This window comes from Heteronotia binoei, chromosome 14, assembly GCF_032191835.1.
Source record: "Heteronotia binoei isolate CCM8104 ecotype False Entrance Well chromosome 14, APGP_CSIRO_Hbin_v1, whole genome shotgun sequence".
Lineage (NCBI taxonomy): Eukaryota > Metazoa > Chordata > Lepidosauria > Squamata > Gekkonidae > Heteronotia > Heteronotia binoei.
The window spans coordinates 12,979,982-13,004,673 of record NC_083236.1 but is presented as its reverse complement, the minus strand read 5'-3'; the positions used below and the strand labels follow the sequence as shown (position 1 = coordinate 13,004,673).

The 24,692-nt window shown below is 43.4% G+C and overlaps 1 protein-coding gene across 1 annotated transcript in view; it reads right to left on the bottom strand.

The window, feature by feature from the left end:
* The window catches only part of FAM193A (family with sequence similarity 193 member A), an 87,575-nt gene that overhangs the window by 35,930 nt on the left and 26,953 nt on the right, over positions 1-24,692 (bottom strand). The window contains exons 4-10 of the mRNA XM_060253580.1: positions 19,152-19,264; positions 18,375-18,623; positions 16,293-16,446; positions 16,021-16,203; positions 10,875-11,111; positions 7,513-7,699; positions 421-690 (exon numbers count right to left, since the gene is read on the bottom strand). Of these exons, the coding sequence (XP_060109563.1) occupies positions 421-690; positions 7,513-7,699; positions 10,875-11,111; positions 16,021-16,203; positions 16,293-16,446; positions 18,375-18,623; positions 19,152-19,264 (1,393 nt within the window). The remainder of the gene's footprint in view (positions 1-420; positions 691-7,512; positions 7,700-10,874; positions 11,112-16,020; positions 16,204-16,292; positions 16,447-18,374; positions 18,624-19,151; positions 19,265-24,692) is intronic.

Below are 24,692 nucleotides of genomic sequence, written 5' to 3'. Positions count from 1 at the left end.
GAACAGTTTATCCACACAAGTTTTCAAAGGAAGAAGGAAAACGCACTATCTTCACTGAAAGTGGAAATATCAGGATCAAAGGTGGTGTGCATGTTCAGGACAGAACCATACATTTGAAATTTGAAAATCAGCACAGCTCCCACATGCATTGCTAAAGGAAAGGCAAAAGAGATAGTAAATAAATGGCCTCTAGCGTGCAATCTCCCTTCAACACTGATATAGAAATGAAAACGAGTATCTTTACAAAACAATTCTACCACTGAAGCTGAACATTTCCATGTGACCGAAATACATTTTGCAGGGTCAGAGGAAAGATAAAATACTGTCAGCGAGTCACAAATGCTGTACTTTATTGAATTCCAGTTTAAATGGGGAGAGGGGAGATAATTTTACCAACTGAGCAGAAAAAGGTTTTTTTACCTAGCGACGATCTTTTAGATGAAACTTTAAACTGGTTGTTACTTGACTGAACTGTAGTAGCTGTGCATGAGACTGAAGAGGTTGCTGAAGAGGTTGCCATAACAACTTTGCTAGTGTCCATAGCAGCATCTTGGAAATGGTACAGACATTTTTTCTTTAACACATTTTCCTTCTTCTTGCTATCGGTCACTATCATTCCTTCATTACTAGATATAACAGGAAGTACATTAGGTTTCATTTCCAAGAGTGTTGATGCTACCATATCACTTCCTTTAAATGGAAGAAAGAAACATGGAACAGTTAACAGAATTCTATTAATACACCCAAATTCAACCTGAAAGTAACCTGCAAAGCACTGCACTGTCTGCCCTTAAGCTTCTAAACTTAAAGTAAGGTACAAATGCTGCACTGCATACACAATCTGCTGAGGCAGCCAGCACATGACAAATATTTGATAGAACTGGCATTATTAAATGTAAGAATGCCCAAAACAGTGGATGCCATGAGTGCATTTCTTGCCTGGCAATTCCAAAATCCACTTCAAGGAACGCTTTTAGAAATATAACCCCCTTTCAGTATTAAAGGAGTTACATTGATGAGGTTGATTATATGGTATTCTTTTCATTAACAAGGAAAAATTACAGCATGTTAACCTGACGGAAATTCAAAACCAGAGTGAACTTTCAAGTTCCAAATTACTCTTCAGAACAGTTTAAGTCCAGTGGCACCTTTAAGACGAACCAAAGATTAGTTCTGGGTATAAGCTTTCAGGTGCTTGCATACTTCTTCAGATACATTGAAAGATACTTCCTCAAGTCTTATATATAGGTATAAAGAAAGCCAGAGAACATGAGATGGTTCAGATAGCAACGTTAGTTGCATTTTAAAAAATCCAAGTGAACAAATAATAGTCTGAAGATACATTGCCAGTAACTAACAACCTAATTAAAAAAACTGTGGTACTCAAAGCGGCATGTCTCCTGTGTTTTACCTCACAGGATGATGCTGGAAAAGATGCTCCCTACATCAGGCGGACCCAAGATATTTGCAGCTTTGAAAGATCAAAAACAGCACTTGGTAATGAGCAACCAACAGAGCAGGGATGGCCAAACTGTGTCTCTTTCACACATATTGCGTGGCTCTCAAAGCCCCTACCTCCCTATCGACCATCCTGGAGAAGGCGTTTGTCTCCTTAAATCACTACTCCAAGCCAAGCCAGTCAGCAGCAACTCAGTATGGTATTTCTATTTTGAAGTAAATTTTAATCCCAGCTGGAATTGAGTTTTCTTGTCCTGAGAAATATCTACACCATGTTTAGCCACTGCTGTGTAGTCACACAGTCTATGTAGCACACTGGGATTCCTAACCAACCACTGAAAGGTCACTGATTGCTCCTGTACAGTTTTTGTGATAAAACTCCCTTCGTCCTTCTCTCTTGTCGCCATCCCAGTTGATTCCCTTGAGTTACCTGTACACACTCAATACTTAAGTTGAGGCATAGTTCTTACCCTGGCTATGCATCACCTATAAAGCCATCACACCCCTGAAAATAATGCAGTGCAGCATATCCTTGAGCTGTACTGCAGAAATTGATCTTCAGAGTCAGTGTAGATTTTATGAAGGCATTTGAAATGCAGTCAGGGAGAAAAGGTTCCTAGATGTCCCATTGACCAAGCATCCCAAAAAAGTACACTAACCCTCTTACTATCATCATTATTCCAGTAAACTCAAGGGTCCTGAAACAGTCCAGCAAATCCCAGGACGTCTCTCTATAATTATGTTGTCTACTATAAAAAAAAAGCCAGAAGTGCCATAGTTCAAACTAGGCGTTGGATTCAACCTGCTTTTGTTCTATTGAACAAGGGTGGGAGGGTTCCCTTTCAGCCACCAAGGTAAGGTAAGGTAAGGTAAGGTAAAATTTTATTTGTATCCCGCCCTCCCCCGCCGAAGCGGGCTCAGGGCGGCTAACATCAACATAAAAATACAATGCATTAATAAAACATTACATTAGTAGACATTAAATTAGTCTTAAAACCAATTAATACATCAATTAAAAACCATTATTAATCTAATTACATTGAATTAAATCTAACCGTGGTATTATCTTTGACGCTATATCTATCTGTTGGTATTGATGGCGGATGTTTCCTTATTATGCACTTGTAGTTCAGCTATTCATAAACGCCAATTTAAAGAGGGTAGTTTTGCAGGCCCTGCGGAACTGATTGAGGTTCCGCAGGGCCCGAACCTCCTCTGGGAGCTGATTCCACAGGTGTGGGGCCGCAGATGAAAAGGCCCGTGTGCGGGTGTTCTGGAGTTTGATTTCTTTTGGCCCCGGAGTAGTCGATCTGTTTTTTCCTATTGACCTCAGTGCTCTCTGGGGCTCGTACGGGGAGAGACGGTCCCTCAGGTAAGCCGGTCCTCGGCCATATAGGGCTTTAAAGGTAATGACCAGCACTTTGTACTGGACCCGGTATACAATCGGTAACCAGTGCAGTTCACGTAGTCCCGGCTGTATATGTTCCCATCTTGGGAGACCAAGTAACAGCCTGGCCACCGCATTCTGCACTAGTTGTAATTTTCGGGTCCAGCACAGAGGCAGCCCCATGTAGAGGGCGTTACAGTAGTCCAGTCTTGAGGTGACCGTCGCATGGATCACCGTTGCTAGGTCCTGGCGCTCTAGGAAAGGGGCCAACTGCCTTGCCCGCCTCAGATGGAAGAATGCTGACTTGGCAGTGGCTGTTATCTGGGCCTCCATTGATAATGAAGGCTCCAGTAAAACACCCAAGCTCTTCACCCGCTGCGCCGCCTTCAGTGGCACACCGTCAAAGGTCGGGAGAGATATTTCCTTCCCCAGAGTGCCACGACCCACACAGAGAACCTCTGTCTTCGCTGGATTCAACTTCAGCCCACTCAGTCTAAGCCACGTTGCAACAGCCTGTAAGGCCCGGTCCAGGTTCCCCGGGGCGGAGGCGGACCAGCTGTCCATTAGCAGATAGAGTATATTGATGACAACCCAGCCCAAACCTCCGGGCAATCTGGGCAAGGGGGCGCATATAGATATTGAATAACATCGGGGAGAGAACTGCTCCCTGGGGCACCCCACAATCTAGTGTGCGCCTCTGGGATCGTTCACTCCCAATCGCCACCCTTTGTCCCCGACCCATGAGAAAGGAGGAAAGCCATTGTAAGGCCAACCCCCCAACCCCTATGTCGGCGAGGCGGTGGATCAGCAGCTGATGGTCGACTGTATCAAATGCAGCCGACCAAAAAGCCTATGCTGGGGATCATGGACAAAACGTGGATGGGACAGGGCCTGTAGCAAGGAGGAAAACTAGGGAAGACATAGTGAAATAGCTGGCAGGATCCTATAACTCTTCCGTTTTTCTTAAAACCAAAAGCAGTACAGCTGAATCTATAGAGAAAGAACACAAAAACCAGAAGCAAGCAGTAATATTTTGGTATCATGCTTTATTTGGGCTCTCTATTTTACAGCGCTAAGAGTTTTTTTAAAAAGCACATCTGCATTCAGTTGGTTTTAAAATTTACTTGTTTATAAATTAGGTTTGTATACCACCCTTCTTTGAATTCACATTATTAGCAAAATTCACCATTAGCAAAACATTCGTTTCAAAGATTTGTAGATACTATTATGTAACTATTTTACTGCCTGTCTGCAGTACTGTACAGCAGTGCACTGGATACAGTAATTCACTAGTATTGAGACCAGATGGTTTAAAAAAAAATTATTAGTAAGTTGTTGGGACTCTCAATTTCAGCCTGCAGCAAATACGCAGGGATCATAATTGTGACCCCCCACACACACCCGCTCCCACCCCAGCCTGCAGTATGGACTAAATAGTGGATTAGGTTACATGGTTGTCAGAAGACCACCAACCTAACTATTCCTCAGTCCAAGCATGACAACTATCTCTATCTGTATTGCAGTATTTAAAAGCTTTAAAAATACATTTTTAAAATAGTAAGACTTGAACCTCCACAAAACCGCCTTATATTATGTCAGACCTTTGGTCCATCAAGGTCACTACTATGTTCTCAGGCAGTTCTTTCACATCACCTCCTGCCAGATTAACTGGAGATGTCAGGGATTGAATCTGAGACCTTCTGCATGCAAAGGAGAGGCTCTACCACTGAGCAATAGCCCTTCTACTGGGGGGAAGGGCTGCTGAAAAGTCTTAGCTATGATAAAAATCTTGCATTATCTCCTCTGAGCAGCTCTTCACTAACAAGAAAATCCTTCCTGCTTACTTTTGGCATTGCAGATTTTATCTGCAACAGAACAGTCAATCCAGTATTTTATGTCTCTGGCTGCAGAAAGGCTGTTCATCTCTCCTCTGGTTGCTTGTTATTCCCCCAAAACTCCCTTCAGCATGCTGCTTTTTCAGTTGCAGGGAGAAAGAGATAGGATCTATCTATCTTTCCCCTAACAAAGAAAAACCCAACCTGGGGAATGCAATCTTGTGTTGAAGTGGGGAAACAACTGAGCTTCTCCCCAACTAGCCTTTTCTCATTCAGATATATTCTGTCCCAGTTGCTTTGGATAATAATGTAAAAAGAAAGCATGAGCCAAAAGCAGGTATGTAGGGCCACTGAAGCACTGCTCTGGCAAGGTGCAAAGGATGGTGCCCTTCCTTAGCACCTCACTACCCTTCTCCAGTAACAGAACTGAAGTAATGTGTCAGTGGCCAGTAAAGCTCCAACCTAGAAACACAAGCAGTTTTTTTGAACTCTGGTCAAAAATAAGTAATTGGTTGAAAGAGATTGGCCTAAGCACATCGGATTCACTGCTGGATTGTGGATACTATTTATAAGACCTCATATCTTTAATAACAATTGCATTTACAAATGAACATCTACAATATTCCAGAATATGTATATCCTGAAGCTGCAAATTATGAAGTTTTGTATCTTCGTGTCTTTTGAATGAATATGGTCTAGCCAAGAGAGGCTAGATTGAAAACAACGAGGGAGCAAGCCTTCTCAACAATGGCCCCCCAATGGTGGAATCAACTCCCAGAGGAGGTGCGAGCCCTGCAGGACCTGAATTAGTTTCGCAGGGCTTGCAAAACCGTCCTCTTTCAGCTCGCTTTTAAGATGGAACCCGGCTAAATTGACTTCTAGCCATCCTATACATGTTTCTGAATTGTAGCACCTTAATTAATATCTTATAATGGCTAACTGTTTTATCTAATTTTAACTTAATTTATAAATGTAATTCAACTGTATTTTAATCTGTTTTATTATACTGATTGTATTTTATTGAAATCATGGTTATACCATGTCCTGTGAGCCGCCCTGAGCCTGCCTTTGGCAGGGGAGGGCGGGATACAAAAATAAATTTATTATTATTATTATTACTTACACAACTAAAGACAGTGCAACACCACTGCATCTCCATCCCACCACACCCCATCACACAAAAAGAAAGGAATGATTACCACACAGTTCTCTGTGTGGGTCGCGGCGCTCCAGGAAGGGAAATATCCCTCCCGACCTTCGACGGTGTGCAGCTAAAGGCGGCGCAGCGGGTGAAGAGTCTGGGTGTCCTACTGGAGCCTTCATTATCAATGGAGGCCCAGATAACAGCCACTGCCAAGTCAGCATTCTTCCATCTGAGGCGGGCGAAGCAGTTGGCCCCTTTCCTGGAGCGTCGGGACCTAGCGACGGTGATCCATGCGACGGTCACCTCACGACTGGACTACTGTAACGCCCTCTAAATGGGGCTGCCTCTGTGCCGGACCCGGAAATTACAACTAGTGCAGAACGCGGCGGCCAGGCTGCTGCTTGGTCTCCCAAGATGGGAACATGTACGGCCGGGGCTACGCGAGCTGCACTGGTTGCCGATTGTATACCGGGTCCAGTACAAAGTGCTGGTTATTACCTTTAAAGCCCTATATGGCCGAGGACCGGCCTACCTGAAGGACCGCCTCTCCCCGTACGAGCCCCAGAGAGCACTGAGGTCAGTAGGAAAAAACAGACTGACTACCCCTGGGCCAAGAGAAGTTAAACTACAGAACACCCGCTCACGGGCCTTCTCGGCTGCGGCCCCATACCTCTGAAGAAGAAGAAGAAGAAGAAGATATTGGATTTATATCCCGCCCTCCACTCCGAAGAGTCTCAGAGCGGCTCACAATCTCCTTTATCTTCCTCCCCCACAACAGTCACCCTGTGAGGTGGGTGGGGCTGGAGAGGGCTCTCACAGAAGCTGCCCTTTCAAGGACAACCTCTGCCAGAGCTATGGCTGACCCAAGGCCATGCTAGTAGATGCAAGTGGAGGAGTGGGGAATCAAACCCGGTTCTCCTAGATAAGAGTCCGCACACTTAACCACTACACCAAACCAACTTCCAGAGGAGGTGCGGGCCCTGCGGAACCTTGATCAGTTCCGCAGGGCCTGCAAGACCACTCTTTTTAAATTAGCTTTTATGAACAGCTGAAGTACAATTCTACAACGAAGAAAATCCGCCATTAGCACTAACTAGAATAGCGTCAGTGATAATGTTATAGTTTGTTTTAATTAATGTTCTACTGGTTTTTAAGGTTAAGTTAATGCTTAATTTAATGTTCTTAATGTAATGGTTTTAATTAATGCACCATTGGTTACTATGTTGTTTATTAATGTTTTATTTATTAATGTACCATTGGTCACTGTGTTGTTAGCCGCCCTGAGCCTGCTTCGGCGGGGGAGGGCGGGGTACAAATAAAATTTATTATTATTATTATATTATTATTATTATTATATAGACACAAGTCAGGAACCATTTTTCTATACATTTGATTACTAAAGGTAAAGCTCTGAAGGGGTACTCTATGGTTTCCTCTGACCTGCAGTTCAATCTCTGCTAAACTCTAAGTTTTGACAATGCTAGAATGTGATTATCACAGGCAAAACAGGCAATTCTTCAGGTCTGATCTCTTCTTCTCTCATATTGTTCAACAATTAGCACCTCCAAAAGAGAATCTAGAAAGTCAATCTTGTTCAGTCAAGAGCAAAATGGCTTTACTGTGAAAACAGAATTCAACATCTAGAATCAGAACGCAACCTTTTGAGTGAAGCAGAATGATACCCTTACCAGGAAGCACGTCTTGCAAAAAGGCAGAGGAATTCCAGTTCTTGTCATTCATGACTTCTGACCCCCAAATGCTTAGAAATTTAGAATTTTTCCAGTCTGGAGTATTCCCAAAACAACTTGGATAGATGTGATCTTGGAGTGATGTACTGAGCACCTGATACTTGTTTGTATGATTCTGGACCAGTGCCTACAACAAGAGTATTTTTCTAATTAATATTCTTATTTGCATCCACTCAAAATCACTAGTCACATTCACAGGAAAACATTGTGATGGAGGAAGATTTCAAACTTTGCTGAACAAACTGGTAGGATATAAGCTATGGTCATCTGGGTCAATGTAAAGCAATTAATATAACTTCTTGATATGCCTTCCTTAGGACTCTGACAGTCACAATGCCTGGCAGGCAAGCATAGAGGAGACCTCCTATTTAGGATGCCAATGGATTTCTCTGCACTTTAATCTGGACAAGAGGATCTATGGTAAACCACAGATAAAAACACCTTTGCTGAGGCCTGCCTCTCACCTAGCTAAGTTTCTTGGCAAAATCCTGGGATGTGTACTCCAAAAATAATCCACAGAAATTGTTTTAAAAGAAAGGAAAATAACAGTGCCAGACGTGTTTCCTATATGAGAAGCAGAACTGGTTCAGGGGTAGCAACGATAATGAGTGAACAAGAAGAACATTGACTTCAGAGCCCAAATAAACAAAGAGTATTGTCTAAGGCAGGGGTCCTCAAACTACGGCCCGCAGGCCAGATGCGGCCCGCTGAAGACGTTTATGCAGCCCGCCGGGTTATGGCAAAATCAGACCGGAAGTGACGTTCGACCTAAACTCGCATTAGCAATGCACACTTCCGGCACTGGGCCGAGGTGGCAGAGACAGAGTGTGAGGCGATACCGAGGTGAGGTGAGTTCCCAGGCTGGGGTGTGTGGTGTGGGGAAGGGAGAGAGATGCAGAAGACGGAGAACAGACGGCCCGCGGCCTTGTACAGTAACGGCAGTCCGGCCCTCCAACAGTCTGAGGGACAGTGAACTGGCCCATTTAAAAAGTTTGAGGACCCCTGGTCTAAGGTCTTAGTGCAATCTACTGCTATAGTAGTAGGTTGTTCAACTGAACTTTGTTATAGGATCTGATGGGAAATATAATCAAGAGTCAGTCAAGGTTGCTTGTTCTTTTCAGAAAATGCCAATCTGTCACTGTGGCAACAGGACACATTGTTCACAAGAGGAAACCTGCAAATGAATCCTATTCTGGTGTGGGAGCAGGGCCAACGACTTCAGGTTGTCCTTTTAAAAAAATCAGGAGAATGGAAAACACCTCCTTCCCTTTGAGGTCATGAACAAAGTCACCCAGGGTCTAATTTTCCTTGAGCTTTTCGAAGTCCTAGAGGCTACACAACTATGCATCACTGTCTTCTTTGACTTCAATATCACAAGGAGGCTTTTGGTGAAGCCTGAAATCTCTTGTGCACCAAGACCACTTTGGGTCCCCATTGGGAAGAAAGGCAGCGTATAAGTAAACTAAATAAATACATAGGTTAGTCATGCTGACACATTTGCTGCATCTATTTTAAGAACTGTACAGGCTGACGGCTTGGGCCTTATGCATCAAGTAAGCACCAGCACGTTCCACTGAGCATAGTGTAGTTGTCACACAGTAGGGTGAACATCTTCCTGGTCTTCTGCCACTTGACAGGAAACTAGCATCTGCATTCTATATTAGTAGAAACTCATCTTCTTGAGAGCCCCATTGGGGGTGGGGAGAAGCAACCAAATGTGAAACTTCAAAAGGGGGGGGGGGGGGCGCGGAAGCACACTTTCTCAAAAGTAGCATTTCCAAGAAAGTAGATGGGAGAGAAGGAAAGGGGAGAGATGAAGAAAAAAGAATAGTGAGTAGAAAAGGGAACACAGGGAAATATTTCCTACACACACCTCTACAAATCCCCCTACTTGTGTAATACTATTTTTAAAAGAAAAAATATGCCACATCCCTCTCCCGGCACACACACATATATAAGGACTTGTCATTTCAAGATACTTAATACAACTTTTCATAGACAAAAAATAGAGTGCAGTTGTTCTCTTCACTGCTACAGGTAATTTGACTGAGCTAAACATTTGTTCCATTCAAAAAGGTTAAACAGGCTTTCTTGTCTACAGCAGCACTTTCTCCTCTGGAAAAATGTTGCACCCTTCCATTACATTCATATGCTTTATTTCCTTTTGTTTCTTCCTCAAACTGAATAACCCCCCAAAACTCAACACCTGCAGGAAACCACTTTTTTAAAATCAAACTGTCAAAGTAGCCACTATCTATGCTAAAGGCTATTTACAAACATATTACCCCCCACATGAGAGTGCCCTTGAATTTCCCCTTATAGAGATGTTCATAATTCAACCCTCTTATAATTAAATATACAAATCCACTACTCTGCTCTTTATCGCCAGTTTGGTAGCTTCCTGTGCCTTTTCTCACTTTATGTCAACCTTCACAAAACGAGAATACTGACAGATCAATCACAAAATATACTTTGGATCCTACTGTCCTGGCTGGGAGAAATACCCAGTTGTCATTTTTCTCTTTCCAAGGGATCCTATGATCTGCTGTATATACGGTATTCACTGGAAGGCATTTTTGACAGAATACTTGCAAGTAAAAACAATCAAAGATTTGAACTCTTATCTAAAATTATAGTCTCAGCCAGGCCTCAGGTTAAGCAGGAGCTCACAGGAGCACAGCTCCTGAACCTTTCTGAGGGTTCCCCTTCTTCCTCCCCACCTACCTTGTCCATTGACTAGCAGGTGCAGCTGCATAAAAATCCCTGGATTAGGAGAGCAGCCAGCCAGCCAGCCACCAGGGGCTTTGCCACACCTCCAGCAACCCTCATTAATGCCTGGAGAAGCCTGTGCCACCTTTTCTCAACTTATGTGATTCTGGGCAGCGGGTAGCTAGCTGGCCTTTTAACTGGGAGGGGGGAGGGCTTGCTCACCCAGAGCTCTCCTTTCTTGCATCAGGTTGCTTTTGGCTGGGGGAGACGGTATATGCTAATGAGTTATGCTACTGAGTTCCGCCACTTATTTTTCTACAAAATGATCCCTGGTCTCAACACAATATGAATGTTACTGAAATTCTATAACTGCATTTCAATAAATAGTTTAATGTGCTTTGGTTTTAAAAGAGTTTCATCAACTATTTTTTTAAGATCTCTAAAATATCTGCAATGTTCACAAATTGTGTCTGAGCAATTAATATCTGATAGCATTTGCTGACTGAACAAGTCATTTCTTTCCAACTGCTCAAATGAAGCTGTGTAGCAATTGTTTCCTGGAAATCCATGGACAACTGCTGTGATAGGCTTACCTTACTCTGTGTAGAGGAGGAAGCTGCATATAATGAGGGATGGATTAGTGGAGGAGGTAAGTGAGGAAGAGTATGCAAGGGTATTTGTCCATGAATATGAGGGTAAAGGTGAAGAGCAGGATGGGCAGGATTTTCTGGGATCCTAAACTGATGCCCAGCAGGAAAACATCTCGTTTCAGCATCAGAGGCTTCCTGTTTACAGACATGGCATTCACAACAAATTGAACCTTGATCGGCCTGCAAGTAATTAAAGAAAAGGCAGAGTGCTCAACCTGAATCATATAGAGAAATTACAAGTTGTTTCAGTATTTTTAAAAAATATCAGAAGATGTCATTTCAAAAAATAAAATAGCTTAAAGTCACATGAATGCTATACGTGTTACCACCCTATCTTCAAACTATTGCTCAAGTAAGGCTGTAGTGCAATCCTTGGTCTGTACATTTGGTGTCAAATCTGATCGGTGAGATAAAATTTCAACATCCTGACACAATTAAAAAAGAAATACATATACGTGTGCAATTCTCTGGTACCCAATTGCCAATCTATCTGTTCCAATAAATGGTAAAGTATATCACAAGAAATAAAGCAGGCCCCCACTCCATAGAGCTTACATTCTAAATTTTGATAGAAATTTAAGAAAGGGAGTTTTCTTATTGGTAAAGCAGCTATGAAAACTTGTTAGGTTAACTGGAGGGGTATTTACATATCAAAATAATAAACAGTGTCACATCAAGTAGTGAAGCCTCTTCCATAAACAGGAGCACCAGTCAGAATACAGCCACTGTGGCTATATGTATGAATGCAGGAATTCAGAAGAAAAGCAACAAGAAACCCAGCAAGCTTTGTACGAATGATGGTTTTGCAGCCTCTTGTGGAGAAGAAAGGATGTAGCAAGTTTCCTAAATATAAACTATGTATCTTAAAGAAATAATTAGGTTTTGCATGCCTGTAATATCACACAGATTATTGCTGAAATGGGAACAGCCCCACCCCACACAACGGAACTTACCAAGTGGCCATGGGAGAATCCATAAAATTTAACACAAAAAACTCCTACTTTCATGAGGCTGTATTTACGGCTCTGGATCACACCGATGCAATTTACAGAACCACAATTACCTCCCCCACATGCCCCCAGTGACCCATGTTCCATGCCCAGAAAATACAAAAAGAAATCTCCAGGATCCCTGCCAAAATGACAAATCATAAATGTCAGGACACACTCCAACACACCAAATAAACTTAATATGCCATGATTTGTAGTATAAACATCAAGTATAACTTTTGACACAGCACCGGTTGGTGAGGTCAATAACTCACCCACCTGACCAGCCCATACTGATAGTTAAATAATGTAATAATGCAAGAAACTTAATTTTTTTTTTTTAATGGTGAATGCCTCTGGAAAAACAATGGCAGTGAAGTGAATGTGATGCAAGAAACGGCAGTGCAGCAGGGAAGTAACTTCAGGTTCAGGATTTCCCTAATTGAAAAATGTGAGTTCAGACCCAACAGGGGGAAAAAATCACTGAAACTGGAGATTCGGAAAATGTGGGGTAAGAAGGCAAAAACACTGGGTCTGCACCTGGGGAGGCAAAATCTACTGCAGAAATTCTGACATCGTTCAGAGATTTAAAAACAACAGTGTAGGGGATTTCACTACTGTGGAGATGATCCATGTGCATGCTATTCTACATTGTCTGCTGTGCATTCTAGTGTGTGTGTGTGAGAGAGTGAGTGAGTGAGAGAGAGAGAGACAGCGTGCATGCTATTCTACATTGTCGGCTGTGCATTCTAATGTGTGTGCACGTGCTTGTTATTTATAAGGCACGTGCTGTTTTGCAAAGTAACAGAAACCAAAAAATATATTCTTGCCCTGGTTTTGATAGAGATGCGGAAAAACAGAAATAATGAAGGATGTAACACAAAGAAGCTGCATAGTTTTAGCTAAGGTTTTAAGCCTTAATAAAGCTCAATTAAGTTTTTTTGAAAAGGCAGAATGGAAGGAACAGGAAACTGGGCATTTACTAGTAACTATGCAGTTACTAGGTATAAGGCCTGTTGTGGAGAAAAATACAACAGGCTCTAGAAAAAGGCTCTGCGCAAGTGCCCCCCGCCGAACCTTGGTGTCCTCCCACCCCCCCCCCCCAACTACTACCCACCCCCAACCACCTCTTCCTGTCAACTACCCCTGCACCTTTAGCACTCCACTACTCCCCACTCAAGATATTCACTCACCCCCCACCTTTCCTGTCTTCCCACCCACTCCACAGCAGAAACAGATGCTGGCTTCCCCTGCCATATGCACACACACGTGTCACCCTGTGAATGTGGTGGCTCAAAACCCTGAAACAGGGTCAAAAATGGAGAGAAGGAAGAATAATTAGGTGCTGAGGAGGCATGACAGTTACATAGACACTGAAGCTCAGCATTCCTTTTGTTTGCAGTGCACTGTTGCTGCCTTTTCCTGTCATGTTCAGTCTTGAGGCATTTAGCATCACCCTGAGCTTGTGCCATGACGTGTCTTTTTTGGCCTGGCGTGGTTGTGTTATAGTATACCATAGAGTATGCAACTCAAGGCATTTTCTCCAGGGGAGCTGATCTCTGCCATCAGAACAGCAGTTGCAATTCTGACTGATCTCCAGTCCTCACCTGGAGAATGGCAACAATGGTTCTTCAGGCAGAAATGGCTTGAGAAGAAGAAGAAGGAGGAGGAGGAGAAGGAGGAGGAGGAGGAGGAGGAGGAGGAGGAGAAGGAGGAGGAGAAGGAGGAGGAGAAGGAGGAGGAGGAGAAGGAGGAGGAGGAGGAGGAGACGACGACGACGACGACGATGATGATGATATTGGGTTTATATCCCGCCCTCCACTCCGAAGAGTCTCAGAGCGGCTCACAATCTCCTTTACCTTCCTCCCCCACAACAGACACCCTGTGAGGTGGGTGGAGCTGAGAGGGCTCTCACAGCAGCTGCCCTTTCAAGGACAACCTCTGCCAGAGCGATGGCTGACCCAAGGCCATTCCAGCAGGTGCAAGTGGAGGAGTGGGGACTCAAACCCGGCTCTCCCAGATAAGAGTCCGCACACTTAACCACTACACCAAACTGGCTCTCCTAGGCTGGAGTCTATGGCATTGTACCTGTCTGATGTCCCAGCTGTCGTCAAACCCCACTCTATCAAGGCTCCATCCCTCAAATCTCCAGTAATTTCCCAACTTGGAGTTGGCAACCCTATCTCCTTTCCAGGCAACTATCAACCTACATTTATTCGGCCCCATGAGTTCAGCTTTCCATCTCTTCCTGCTTCCCTGCAGGCTCTACTTAGGAAAACTGCAGTTTTTCTCCACAGTGGGGGCCAAAGCAGTTTACATCGTTCTCCTCTTCCCCTTTTGACCTGCACAACAACCCCTTGAGGTAGGTATACACAACAACCGCGTGTGGCAGACCCTGTGTGGTACATCACACTGGCTGTCATGGGGGTCTGCTGCTGAACAACAGGAAGTAGCTAGGTAGCCAATATTGAGGTGGAGTCTGAAGATCTCCTGGCATCACAACTGAACTCCAGAAAACAGATCTGTCTCCCCCTGCAGAAAATAACTGCTTTAGAAGGTGGACTCTATGCCATAATATTCAGCTGAGACCTTTCCACTCCCCAAAGTCTGGTTTCCGTAATCTTCACCACAAAATCTCCAGCAATTCCCCAACCTGGAGCTGGCAACCCTAATCAGGACTGGCCCCAATAGGCATAGAAAGGGCCTCCTCCCCCCACCTGTTACTGACAAAACCAACTTTGGTTGGGTTTCACTGACAGAAGCAAACTTGGTTGCCTGGGAACAATCACTGCCTAACAGCTTTCCCAGTGGCCCATCAGCCAGGAGAGAGGAGTGGACTCAACCAATAGGATGTAAGTACCCAGCTTGCTGGTGATAAAGGGTAGATGACTGGGGAAGGCAATGGCAAACCACCCCAAAAAATAGTCTGCCAAGAAAATGTCATTATGGGATGTCACCCCATGGGTCGGTAAAGACTCTGTGCTTGCGCAGGGGATTAGCTTTACCTTTTTACAGTTGACTAGCGGTTGATGTGCCAATGGCTGATGTGGTGTGCACCACAGACAATGGGAGAGCTGGATAATGCCAGCATGCAAGGTTTAGAGGCAGGCAGGCAGGCAGGCAGGCAGGCAGGCAGGCAGGCAGACAGACAGACAGACAGACAGACAGACAGATAGATAGATAGATAGGTAGATAGGTAGATAGATAGGATTCTGGGAAGGAGTTCTGGGTATAAAGGGGTTAAAGCACTCCCTCTATAAACAGGAATCATTTAACTGTGGAAGAAAACTTCAGGTGAGTGAAAGCAGTAGAGTTGAAGAACTGAAGGGCAAGCAAAGAACTCTCTCAGGATGGGAGTGCAAAGTGATAAAGAAGGCAAGGCCAATGAGGAGCTCTGAAGTTAAAGAGTTGTGATTAGTATGGGAGAAGAAAGTGAATCAATGCAGAGATATAAGGAACCAGGTCTGAACGGATAGGAATGAAGTCTGAACAGGCAATAGTCATTTAGTTAGAAGATGTGACAATGGAGGGCCACAGAAAGAAGACTGCTACAGTGACAGCCACCGTAAGGGATGGCTTTTGGCAATGCTTCACAAGGAAAAGCAATATGCCATAACAGTGGATTTAATATATAGAGTAAAGGAGTGGGGGAAACAAAAATAAAATCATTCCTGTAGAACAGGGGTGGCCAGCGGTAGCTCTCCAGATGTTTTTTGCCTACAACTCCCATCAGCCCCAGCCAGCATGGCCAATGGCTGGGGTTGATGGGAGTTGTAGGCAAAAAAAATCTGGAGAGCTACTGCTGGCCACCCCTGCTGTAGAAGAGAAGAATATTTCCCCTAATGCCTGCTTTTTAAAAGCCTCTTAGCCTACACGCTATGCTATTTGTTGATGCCTAAGACAGTGCTATTCCTCTGAAGAATATCCATAACCAGGAAGGTTAGCTGCATCTATTCCAGAAATATTCCAGCTGAAAGGCAGAATATAAATTACACTTAATTAAAAAGCCCCCATTTCCAACATCAAATTTGTAAGGACATACAAAACAATGTGGTTTCAAAGTTCATTTACAATAGTCCTAAGAACAAAGTTAACTGTACCTGCTGAGTGGTGTATGATGGCAATGGACTATCTCTTTTGACTTCCCCTTCCCTTGGCACATTTCTGCCAAGCATCAAATCACCCTCTGAAGTTCTTGGTAGTTCACTACCATTTTCAGGACCTGCTTCTTCAGCATCATCTTCTGATGAACTGCTACTAGTACTGCTTCCCCGAAGAGAGTGCTAAAGAGTTTAAAAGCAAAAGATGTAGCTCAGGTTCCACTGGACTTCATCAGACAAATGTTATGAAATGTAATTCAAAATTGCAGTACCTCATACTTCAATGTCATGTTCTCAACTCCACCATTCAGTTCACTGTGGATTCCATCAACATTTCGGACAATGTCCGTGTTATCAAAATTACTGAAGGAGTAAATATCAGTAAGTTTTGCTGACAGAGGTGCCACATCTTCATCTTCACTATTACTGCAAAGAAAAACTTTATTTTTATAAAAGGTTCCATCAGACAAGATTAGTAGAAGCAAAGCTAAAATGTATGATTCCCATCATTTTACAGTTAGGATATTTCATCTAGAAACAAGGTGGTTGCTGCTTTTTAAATTTTACTTAAAGAAATTATAATTTTGAAAAAAAAAATAATTAGAAATGCTGGATTTGACACCTTGAATAACAAAACTGTTGACAGGTTTCAACATTTATCAGTACAAGCTACTAGGCACGCGATCAAAACCTATACCATAAAAGGAGCGATCAAGACATCTGATACAGAGTAATAAATCACTATAAAGAACACACGATGAAAACGCTACAACCAAGGGTTACACATGCAAACAGAAAGTACAATATGGATATGAAACTATGTTTTCTGCACTGCACTTCAGATACCCTTATTGTCAAGAATGACATTGTCAGATACCATATCTTAAATGAGGATGTTCCATTGGATTCCAAGTCACTTCTTTTAACTTTAAAGGAAGAGTATGGCAAGAGTTGTTTTTTTTACATGATTGGAATATTTTGCATAAAGTGTTACTTGGAGTCAGTCCACACCAAAAGCCAGCATAGAGTGGAGTTAAGAGACTAGAATCTGGGAGACTTAGGCTTGAATCCCTGCTTTGCCATGGAAGCTCACGGGTGACCTTGGTCCAGGCACATGCTCTCACCCTACCCTACCTCACAGGGCTATTGCAAAGATATAACAGAGAACAGTGTAAGCCACTCTTGGTTTCCAACATGGAGAGCCAGTTTGGTGTAGTGGTTAAGTGCGCGGACTCTTATCTGGGAGAAGCGGGTTTGATTCCCCACTCCTCCACTTGCAGCTGTTGGGATGGCCTTGGTTCAGCCATAGCTCTTGTAGGAGTTGTCCTTGAAATGGCAGCTGCTGTAGGAGCTCTCTCAGCTCCACCTACAGGGCATCTGTGGGAGGGAAGGTAAAGGAAATTATGACCACTCTGAGACTCTGACTATAGAGTGGGATATAAATCCAATATCTTCAAAAGGTGGAGGTGTGAGAGAAAATAAGAAACACCCCCCCCCTCAAGTTCATGAATATAACTCTAGGGCTAGATGAGTAATTTTCTGCTGACCTCATCCTGCAGCAGTCTAAACACCCTGACTACTAAAGTGAACATAAGCGGTACTATGTCATATTCTTACTTCTTCTCCTCCATGCCATATGAGAAGTTGAAAGTGGGTGGGCAAACACTGGAACTGCTCTCCAAACCATCATTTTGCTGCCATCCCACCCCCCTCCAATACTATAAACTGTTACAGAATGCAATTTTCGTGATGCAATTAATTACAACCAGAAAAGGCGCTCTCTTTCAAACCTACTCTGCCTTGGAAAACTTTTGGTTACAAACAGATTAGAGCCTTTAAAACCTTATAAAATCCTGGGCAGTGTACACTGTGGGACCTATGGCTACCTAACTGTGGGACCTTAATCCCCCTTCTCCATGATACTAGAAGTCAACAGTATACCAATTTCTCATTCTCTGCTTTTTATTTGGTCCTTGAATACCCTTAAAATTCCTTATCAGGCTCTCTGAAGGTGTATGTGGGGGGTGTCTTAAAATGTACAAAACCAACACCATCAATTTAAAAACACACAAACATTCTAAAGCTGGGATCCAAAGAACTTAAATTTTGTTCAAGTATTTTCATGTGCCACTCTTTGGGACAGGCTTTCCTTTTCTTTGCCCTTTCACATGTGCCAAAGGATGTTGCCAAATTTCTCTCCTGAGCATCCAAAGGACTTTGTCACAAGAAACAAAAAACTGACAGGAGGGCGTGAGGGTAGCACTCCAATGCCCAGCTGGGTACTGCCCTATGGAATCAGATCTCAAAATGCTTCATTTTGTTACAGCTGAAAAGTTAAATAAGATTGCACTCACAAAGCAGGATCAGAACCATTATCTGCCAGAATGAGTCTTGGTCTCTCTGCCTGCTGTACATTAAAGGGGGAGCTGGAACCAGACCCTGAGCTTCCAGATGACATGCTAGGTAGGGGAATTTCAGAAAGATAATCTGGAGCAGAATCAATCTGCAGTGTTAGCTGGTTACTGTGGATATCATCTGTAACTGGTGTATCCATGATTCCACACATCAAGATATGAGAAAGGCTGCAGTCATCACAAGTACACCTGTTCATGAATTAAAAATACATTATTAGCATTACAGGTTGCATTCAATAACTTTAAAACATTCTGGCCACATTCCAGCTGTAGTAGAAAGCCACTAGTCACATGTAGTAACTGGTGGCCAACTTCATCCCCATTAAAAAACTGCCATGATGTGAGACGGCTAGGCTGGGCAATATGTGATGACATGGTAATCTGAATGCTGTTGAGTTGTCTGTTTATAGAATGTTTTTATTGTATTTTATTGTTTTATCATATGTTGTACTCCGCCCTGAGCCCTACCGGGAATGGGCGGAATAGAAATATACTAAAATAAATAAATAAATACATCAAATCACTTATTCAGCCACATAAAACACTGAAACATGCACCATGGTATGTATCTGCATAGGCAACATAAGCCAATTTATGGGAGCTGATCTCTCATAATGGATCAGTGCAACCAATCTGTGCTATTGTACGAGTGTTTTTGTTATCCAAAACACTAGTATAATGAATTTAAAAATAACAGTTAAAAAGTTATAAGCTCACCTGCGCCTATAATTGCAATTGGGACAATCAGAAATATTCAGTCGTGATGAAAACAGATGTCTCATCGTGTCTGTGAAGCTAGTTTCTCCAACCAGTGCTTTCTTGCTATTTAACTAAAATTTGCAAGGGGATATAGAAGGAAACACTGAGAATTATTTTTGGTACTATTTTAATTTGTTGACAAATTTATAGAACAAATATTTCTCCTTGAGAACTAAAATTCCAAAATAAAGGCGATTACCAACATGATGAAATAGTATGGTCACATAAAAACTATACATGAAATGCACCCCTTCTACACCCCAAACATGCAACTTCACAGGCTCACTAATTACCATTTCTTGTGGAGGGAGTTTAAATTGCCTTTTAAAAGAAAATAAATCCATTATACATGCTGAGTGCTGACCTAAAAACTGAACCAATATTTTCAGTTTTCCAATGTGAAGCCTCTTGCTTTGTGGGTGAGAGCCTGCAATTATGAGCTAGCTTTATTTACCTTCTTGTCAACTTTAGCCATTAGAAGCCAGCTGTAGCCTACTGAAAGTTAAACACCATACCTTTCTTTTTTGTTTTACTTAGCTCTTTGGATTAAGTTACTGTGCTTTTGCTCAGGCCCGTAGCCAGAACATTTTGGATGGAGGGGCCCACGAGCTGAAAAATTTCAGGGGGGGGGGCCGCGGGTGTTGCTTTCTCACTCTCCCGCTTTCTCTCTCTCTGCCACTCTCTCACTCTGGTCCCGTCTTTCACGCTGCCTTTCTCTTCCTCTTTCGAGTTGCCATTCTCTCTCTAATTTTCAAAATTAAGGTTATTTATTACTGCAAATCAACACCATGATCCTGTGCATGTTTACTTGATGTAAACATAAAAGTAAATGCATCAGGCTGCAAAGGACAGTTTGAGCCACGGGAGATTAAAATGTTTGGCCTTTTAGAAGGAGAAAGTGAAAAGTTACTTCTTCAAAGTCACTTCAGGGTAGAAGGATTGATTCCACACACACACACTTCTGATTCCTTCTTCCAGTTCTTAGTTCTTTTTCACAATGCTGCGCAACTTCCCAAGCTCCCAGCATCATCTCATTTAAGGTGGGCCCTCAGCTTGTATGTACGCCGGGTCAGTGTTGCCTGCATAGTAACTCCGCTTAAAAGCCACAGGAGCATGCCAAGTTGCTCAAGTCAGTTCTTCTCTACTAGCATTTTTAAATTTTAAGTATCATTTTTAAAATCAGGCTTTAGCAAGCCTTGAAAGGTGAGGGATAAAGTGTTAAAAGGAATCTGAGATGTACTGTGTAATGTATTATAATATACTGTGTAATACACTTGAACAAGGCAGGAGTCAAGTTGCACCTTTAAGACCAACCAAGTTTCATTCAGAACGTAAGCTTTCGTGTGCTCTCTAAGCACACTTCATCAGGCGAGGGGGTCGGGTATTGTCACCTGATCCCCTCGTCTGATGAAGTGTGCTTAGAGAGCACACGAAAGCTTACGTTCTGAACGAAACTTGGTTGGGAGGCCCTCCGTGGACCCAGCCAGGGATGGGAGTGGCGGGAGCCAGGTGGCACCACATGCATGTGCCCATCAGTGTTCCCTTTAAAGTGCGTCGTGCACAGATTTGGCCCCCTGGCACACAACAGCAGGTGGCAAGCAAGCCGGCTGGGCATTGGGCAGAGAGCTTCCCCCTCTCTTTCCCAGCCTTCTGGCAAGCAGAATGAAAGCCTGCGGGGAAGAGTCAGGAGAGGCCCCTCCCCCAGCACTGGTGGGGTTGAGGAACTCACGGAGGTTAGGGGGTGGAGAAGGGAAGGACCCAGCAAGTGAGTCAAACCAGAAGGAGTCCTTGCTCGACTGTGCCTCCGCTGGCAGCTCTGGTGGGAGGGGACAGGGGGTGTATTGGGTATGGGGAGAGATCTTGTTTGTGCTGGAAGCATTCTGGCTGGGGGTCAAGCTGGTCAGCTTTGTGTGCAAGGCACCACTTGCTTGGCCATCCCCCCTCCTTACCATCATTTAAGCCGGCAGAGTGTCTTCCTCCTCTCTTCCTGGGGCAAGGCAGGCAATCCAAGATGGAGCCTGCCAGACAGGCAAGAGTGAGCATCTCTCTTCTCAAGTTACTTTCAGCACCAAGAAAGCTGTCAATTCAACACACTGAACAACTGCTTCCCCCCACCTCTCTGCCTTTCCCAAGTTTCCCTCTTTCAGTATTGACAAGAAGTTGGAGGAGCTGAGATGAAAACTTAAAAAGGCAAGTAGTTTCTGGAGAGGCTTTCTCTGCAGTTGTCTCTCTTTGCTCAAAAAAAGCCTCTTGCTATGTCTCTGTCATGGTGTTGCCAAACAATTGTTGGGATGGAGGCAGAGAGAGTGGCGGTGTTGTTAGGGGGAGGGACGGTGGCTCAGTGGTAGAGCATCTGCTTGGGAAGCAGAAGGTCCCAGGTTCAATCCCTGGCATCTCCAAAAAAGGGCCCAGGCAAATAGGTGTGAAAAACCTCAGCTTGGGACCCTGGAGAGCCGCTGCCAGTCTGAGTAGACAATACTGACTTTGATGGACTGAGGGTCTGATTCAGTATAAGGCAGCTTCATAGGTTCATTATGTTCATGTTCACATTCTGCCCCCCACCCTGGTGTAGTTTCTGGAAGATATTACCGCCCCCCCATCACCCCATACCCTTTCTAAGCCCATCCTATCCTTTTGTGTATGTGTGTGTGTCCCAAAGGGCAGCTGAGGAGTTCTCCCACCCAAACAAAACAACAGAGCAGCTGCTGTCTGTGTAAAAGCTGTCACATCTCCATGCTGCTGGCACCCTCTCAAAAACCTGTTGAAACTGCCTGTTTTGTGCCCAGGCAATGTTTTCTTCCTCCTTCTCCCCCCCCCCCCCCATCCCAACAGCTTCTTTCTTTAAACTTGCTCATTTTCTTTCATTCTTTCCTAGGGTTTCCACCTCCTTGCTGGCCACTGGGAGGGGATGGGGAGGGGGGTAAACTTACCTCCATAGTCTAGGAGATGATTTGTAATTCTAGGGGATCTCCAGGTCCTATCTGGAGGCTGGCATTTCTACTGCAATTCTGGGGATCTCCATTATACACCTGGACATTGGCAACCCTAATCTACATCAAGATAAAAGCAAGGGTTTGTTTGTTTTTTTGCTGCCGCTGTGAATGGCTTGGAGGTGTTTTCCTTCAGCACGTCTAAGTCTCCATTTGTCGGGGTGGGGGAGGGGGTTCAGTTCTGGTGAACTCTGACAGAGCCCTTTGTCATTCACCATGGAGAAGTTACTTGGAATGCCTTGGCTGGCAAGTGTAGAAGAAAATAGCTATCTTGCATTTGGTTGGCATCTTTACTAGGGTTGCTAGGTCCCCCCCCCCCCCCAGCCCTGGCAGGAGATGGTGGGGTAGTGCCTGATCCAGGTAGGGAAACTCATGGAGATTAGGGGGTGGAGCCTGAAGACAAGCACCTCAGTGCCATAAAGTTCATCCTCCAAAGCATCCATTTTCTTCAGGGCAACTGATCTCTGTAGTCTGGAGATAAGCTGTAAAGCAGTGGGTCCCCAGGTCCCATTGGGAGGCTGGCATCCCTAATTTCCTTCTCTGCAGTTGAAAACTAAGTCCATAGTGCACGAGAATAAAACGGTTTCAGAGAATCCTGTGTGTTTCTCCCTCATTCTCCCTCCCTCTCTTGAGAGTTTCAGCACCTCTTTTTAAAAAAAAATCCAAAAAACAAAACCCTGCTGACATTTATCCACATATGCCATTGGTTTCAGTCTGTCCTTGACCATCTAGAAAGGATGGCTGTGATCACTAAGAGCCGGCATAGGTTTCTCAAGAACAAGTCATGTTAGACTGACTTCCGGGGTTGGAAAATGCCGAGCTGAACTGCTTCTCAGAAGGGGAGCAAGCTGGAACTTCTGTTCGGGGTAGTGGAAGGCAATCTAACGCTTACTGCCTACTTTTCTCAGTAAGAGATCAGTCCAAGATATGCACAGGAAACTTTGAGGAGATTTACCTTGGCTAAAAGGGAGTCCCTTTTAGCTTCTTTGAGGCTTTGAGGGATAAAAGGGGGCTTCTTTGAGGCTTTGAGGGATTTCCAGAGACGAGTTGCATTTTCATCATCTGCAGACGTTTCCAGTCATTTATTTGACATAAGCGCGAAAGGATCCTAATCTTCTTTGATACTGCTAAACATCTAAAGCTATACAAGACCGTTGTTGATCTGGATAACTACAGAAAAGGTACAGATTGCTATCTTTCATTCTGGGACTAATTAAAGTTAAAATAAAATCAGAAGGTGGGAAATTGAAATCTAGAAAGCTTGGAAGAAGAAGGGGAGAAGGGGCAAAATTTGGACTTTGTAAATTTAAAGGACAGCGCTAAAAAGTGGAAGGGAATTTATTGTTTTGTCTACTTGCGGTTTTGGAGAAAAAGCCCCATCCTCATAGACTTGCAGCTCCCACAGCAAACACAGGAAATACGTCAAGCATCGTGAGATCTCTCTACCAGCGAAAATGGGATTTGGTGGCAAGCAAAGCAGGAAGTATCAGATGGAAAAGGGAAATCATTGCAGCCAGCCTACTCTAGGACTATAATATCATAGAAAAACATCGGCCGCCATTGCTAGGAGGCTAAAAATTAAATAAAAATTTTAAAGTGTTCGGGACATTAAAAATTGGTGGAGCTGACACAGGTGATGATTATAAGGTAAATACTATTGGACGTTACTGTCAATAACTATTTTAGAAGCCTCTAGAGGAAAAAGGAAAAAAAATTTAAAGTGAGGCAGAAAGTTGCGACCGCAATTTTGGAAAATTAAAACTTTAAAAATTAATATCTGAGCCCAGGAGGCTCTGAGGACAGCAAAATTAGGCTTATTGAAAAAAGCAAGCCTCCCTCTTTTATATCTGATAGTTGAAATTTAATTTGGTGAGGTCAAAAATTTTCGGTGTTTTTACATGTCAGACCATAAGCAAACCTGTGCAAGGACTGCTTCACTGGAGAAAATGCAGGACCAATTAGATGCAATGGAAGCCAGGATAATGAAAGGGATGAGGGAGATGATAACTGCTTCCAAAAAAGAAATTAGAAAAGATATTGAAGAGCTAAAAAAAGATATAGAGGATCTCAGAAATGAGACTGTGGTGACATCAAAAAAAGTGCAAGAGGTGGAAGGGAGAGTGAAAGTACATGATTCCACCTTGTTAAAAATACAAGAAAAAGTGGCAATTCATGACTGCAAATTGATGCAGACCCAGATACGTCTGAGAGGAGTACCTGAGGATGAAGAAACTGATTTGAAAGAATATATAATAAAAATAATTAGAGAATTTTTGGAGGAAGATCCTGAAGGGACTAGAAACATGTATGACTATATGTATAGAGTGAACTCACTATATGCCAAAAAAAATAATCTACCAAGCGATGTGGTTATAAGATATATGACAAAAGAAATGGTGGGAAAAATCATTAATAAAAACTTTGAAAAGACATTGATAGTGGGAGGCAGCAGACTAAGAATTATGAAGGAGTTGCCAAGACAAGTGATAAATGACAGAAGAGCATATAA